The sequence below is a fragment of the Citrus clementina genome, unplaced genomic scaffold, assembly GCF_000493195.1.
Source record: "Citrus clementina cultivar Clemenules unplaced genomic scaffold, Citrus_clementina_v1.0 scaffold_3, whole genome shotgun sequence".
NCBI lineage: Eukaryota > Viridiplantae > Streptophyta > Magnoliopsida > Sapindales > Rutaceae > Citrus > Citrus x clementina.
In genome coordinates this window covers 43,132,286-43,136,120 of record NW_006262339.1, presented here as the reverse complement: position 1 = coordinate 43,136,120, position 3,835 = coordinate 43,132,286, and the positions used below count along the sequence as shown (strand labels likewise).

Here is a 3,835-nt window from a genome sequence, read left to right as displayed (position 1 = left end):
GGCCACAGAATTTTGACTCCAATAAAAACGGACCAATTAAAAAAACAAAAAAATCTAACAGTAGTACCGTAAAGATCGAAAAATTAAAACGTGCTGCTGTGATTTCTCAAAGCTAGCCACACGTCCACTATCCTACTACTTACACAAGTGTATATAAATAGCAGCAGCCAAGGCTAGGCGGAGTATCAAACATCGTGCTCCAATAATGACAGTTAATTAGTCTACCTAAATAAACTCTCAATAATAATTAGATCAGTTCATTCAAAGCATTAGCATATTGAAAATGCCAGAGGAACTTGAGGGGCTTTATTACAGAGGTACTCTTTCTCCTCCGGCAATTGAGTTTGCTTCCCCACAAGGCAAGGTTAGTAAATTAATCCAACAACATAAGTCCTTTTATTAGTTGCATGCAGGAATTCAATTTTTTTTTTTTTTTTTTAAACTACCTCAAACTAATGATGTGTGTTGCCAAATTTTATTCATTTTGAAGCAATTGTTTACTGAAGCATTGGAAGGAGGGACTATGGAAGGGTTTTTTAAGTTGATATCATACTACCAGACTCAGTCAGAGATTAATTACTGCGGAATTGCTAGCCTTGCCATGGTTTTCAATGCCCTTGCCATTGATCCCGGGAGAACATGGAAAGGTACGTAAATTGATCACAAAATAACTCACTAATCGGAATTTGGTTACTTAAAACAAACATATATGTAGGATTAATTAGTTACTAATCTTGTATATACTCTTAACTCTACAGGGACAGGGCCTTGGAGATGGTTTGATGACACGATGTTGGATTCCTGTGAACCTTTGAGCAAGATTAAAGATGAGGGAGTTTCATTTGCTAAAGTTGCATATTCCGCTTACTGTAATGGAGCTAACGTCGAAGCTTTTAGGACGAACGAAAGCTCCATTGATGATTTTCGTAGACATGTTATTTCTTCTGCCTCCTCATCAGAGGATTCTCATCATGTGATCACCTCATATCATAGACAAGTTTTTAAACAGGTGCAATATATACTATATGATGATGTTTTAAAATAAATGCACACATGTTATACATATATTAAGTGGGTGTAATATAATAGAGGTACTCTAAAATCTCTCCATCTAATCTCTCACAAAGGAAAGATTTTAGAGTAGCTCTATTAGATCACACTCACTTAATGCATGTATGACATGTATGCATGAATTAAATATAATTACTAATTACATAATTATTTTTTAAAAATAAATACACACATATCATACATGCATTAAGTGGGTATAATACAAAAAACGCACTCTCGAATCTCTCTGTCTAAATCTGTAGTGAATGAGAGATTCTAGAATTCTCTGTTAAGCCGCACCCACTTAATGCATGTACAACAAGTTTATATGAATTAAATATAATTATTATTAAAAACAAATGCAAACATATTATATATGTATTAAGTAAACGTATACAACAGAAGTATTATAAAACCACTCCTCGTCAAGGTGAATCCAAGACACGGTTAGTGTGTTGCTTTATAAACAAGCCCGCGAATGCACACGTAAATCACGTGACTTACTTAAGCTTTTATGAAGTCAAAAGTTCCGTTAGGTCGTTAGTTATGGCGCGCGAATTTGATTAGCTGTGTTTTAACAGCTCATAAATTAAAGCTGAGTTTTGGGGGGTCTTTGACTTTGATGATCTGATTCATTCCTTAAAGAGGGGATAGAGAGCAGGTTTAATTATGGGCCAAGCTTAATCTCTGTAATCGCTGTGACATGCCGTAAAATTAATAATAATAGGAATGATTAGGGTCAAACATTTTCTCATGTTTACAAAAGTTGACTGAAATAAAAAATGCAGAACGGAAATGGTCATTATTCACCAATTGGGGGCTATCATGCTGGAAGGGATATGGTTCTTATTTTGGATGTTGCTCGATTCAAGTATCCTCCCCATTGGATGCCTCTTACACTTCTCTGGGAAGCCATGGATACGATTGATGAGTCAACAGGACAGCATAGGGGGTAATCTTAATTTTCTATTGGCTTATAAAATCTTATTTATATTGTAATAAATGTTAATAAGATATATAATAATTTGTCAGAACTAAATAAGATTAATGCTTTTTGTTCCTTTTTTTCCAGGTTCATGGTCATCTCAAGGTCGCACAAAGCATTCGTTAGTTCTCTAATGCACAGTAGTGGACACGAGGATCTGAAAAAGGTTGCCAAATACTTGATAGAAGATGTTCCCCCCCGAATGAAATTGAAGGATATAAAGGGTGTTGAGAATATACTCTCTGTTCTATTCAAATCCGCGCCCGTTGATTTAAAAGACTTCATCAAGTGTGTTGCAGAGTTCTGGAGACAAGAAGATGCTGGTGTTTTCTCAAGCAAAATAGAGAAAGTAAGGCTTGTTTAATTTTCCAGGTTTTATATAATTTTCAATTTCTCTGATATTGATACTTTGTGCTTGGTATATTTTCAGGAAGAAGTATTGAAACTAGTTGAAGAGACCGAACTATTCAAGCATCTTAATAGATGGCTGGCTTCTGAAATCTCCTCATGCAAAAGTCTCATATCTTTTGGTTTCAATGAAAATACAGTATTTCATATGAAACTGAGTTTGTTAGATCAAACCTGCCGTAAGGAAACAAATCTGACACTTGCAAAAGCTGACGGTGCAAAGCCTATGACATTGGTTTCTGGGAAAATAAGAACAAATGGCATTGATCAAGGTATTGACATGTTGTTGGTTCCTTCATCTCTAACCAGTCAATCGAGAAATTTGCTGCATCCTTCAACAGCCGGCATTCTGACACTACTTGTATTGGCGCTGCGTCAACGTACATGGGCCGGAATTAAACAAGAAAATCTACTTGCTCAATTTAATCATCTTACATCAATTGACAATCTCCCTACTCCGCTTCAACTGGAGGTAATTAATTTTTTATTTTTTTTTAAATCCTTTTTCCATTATCCATCATTGTCTGATCCTTAGAGATTATATTTTGACCAAAACTTACTTTAGAACCACTCGGGCAGGTCCTTAGGGTGATGTGGCTAATATTCAAGAAGTCATATATATGTTGCATCTGATTTGTATGATCTGATTAGACTTGTTATGCTTGCAATTTGAGTGAGTACTTTCCTCTTCATGATTATTTCAGGTCCTGCATTTGAGACGACAGCTTCATTTTCTCATGATCGATCTCCGTGGACCGTCACTCTCTGGTTAATTGGTTACTTCTTGTAAAGGGCTTATTGTAACAATTAAAATACGCATCCCAAAATTTTATCCCGAAATTTTATTCTAAATGATGTAACATTCATTAATTAAATGATGGAATAATACCGTTAGTTTATTTAAAAATTATTAAAAAAATCAAATACTCAATCAAATTGCATATTACATCTATTAGGAAATAATTTGAGAAAAAAATTATATAGTTTCTCCCTACAGCCGGCAAAAAACTCATGAGACCCGTCCACTGTAGTCTATTATTATGAAAAAAAAAAAAAAAAAAAAACTGGCCCGACCCATGCAGAATCAATAAATTATTCAAAAATAATTTTAGAATATAAAAAAAAAGTACCATATCATTATATTTTATCATTTACAATGCAATTATTACAAGATCGCGTACAACTAGTAAAATTAGCTATGATAAGTAATCGAATTTAGGGATGGCAAAAATTCCGACAGGGACGGGTACTCTCGGAGATTTTTCCCATCCGGGGAGGGTATGAGGATAATTTCATACCCAATTTCTTATTCGGGGAAGGGACGAGAAATTTTTTTTACCCAATTTCTTATTCGGGGAGGGGACATGGATGAGGTGGAATCCCCATCCCCTA

The 3,835-nt window shown here is 34.9% G+C and overlaps 1 protein-coding gene across 1 annotated transcript; it reads left to right on the top strand.

The window, feature by feature from the left end:
- Window positions 1-274: 274 nt before the first annotated feature.
- Window positions 275-3,232, top strand: LOC18048031 (glutathione gamma-glutamylcysteinyltransferase 1). Its single transcript, XM_024189098.1, has 7 exons — window positions 275-364; window positions 491-647; window positions 759-1,009; window positions 1,839-2,002; window positions 2,123-2,384; window positions 2,466-2,915; window positions 3,148-3,232. Exons 1-7 carry the CDS (start codon window positions 284-286, stop codon window positions 3,214-3,216), a joined length of 1,434 nt encoding a protein of 477 aa, XP_024044866.1. The 5' UTR covers window positions 275-283; the 3' UTR covers window positions 3,217-3,232.
- Window positions 3,233-3,835: the final 603 nt, after the last annotated feature.

Bases quoted from the DNA above. Each gene is read 5' to 3' on its own strand.
- LOC18048031 (XM_024189098.1), top strand. From the start codon at position 284: ATGCCAGAGGAACTTGAGGGGCTTTATTACAGAGGTACTCTTTCTCCT. The intron at 2,003-2,122 runs GTAATCTTAATT...CTTTTTTTCCAG, and splicing joins TCAACAGGACAGCATAGGGG to GTTCATGGTCATCTCAAGGT. The intron at 2,916-3,147 runs GTAATTAATTTT...TGATTATTTCAG, and splicing joins CTACTCCGCTTCAACTGGAG to GTCCTGCATTTGAGACGACA.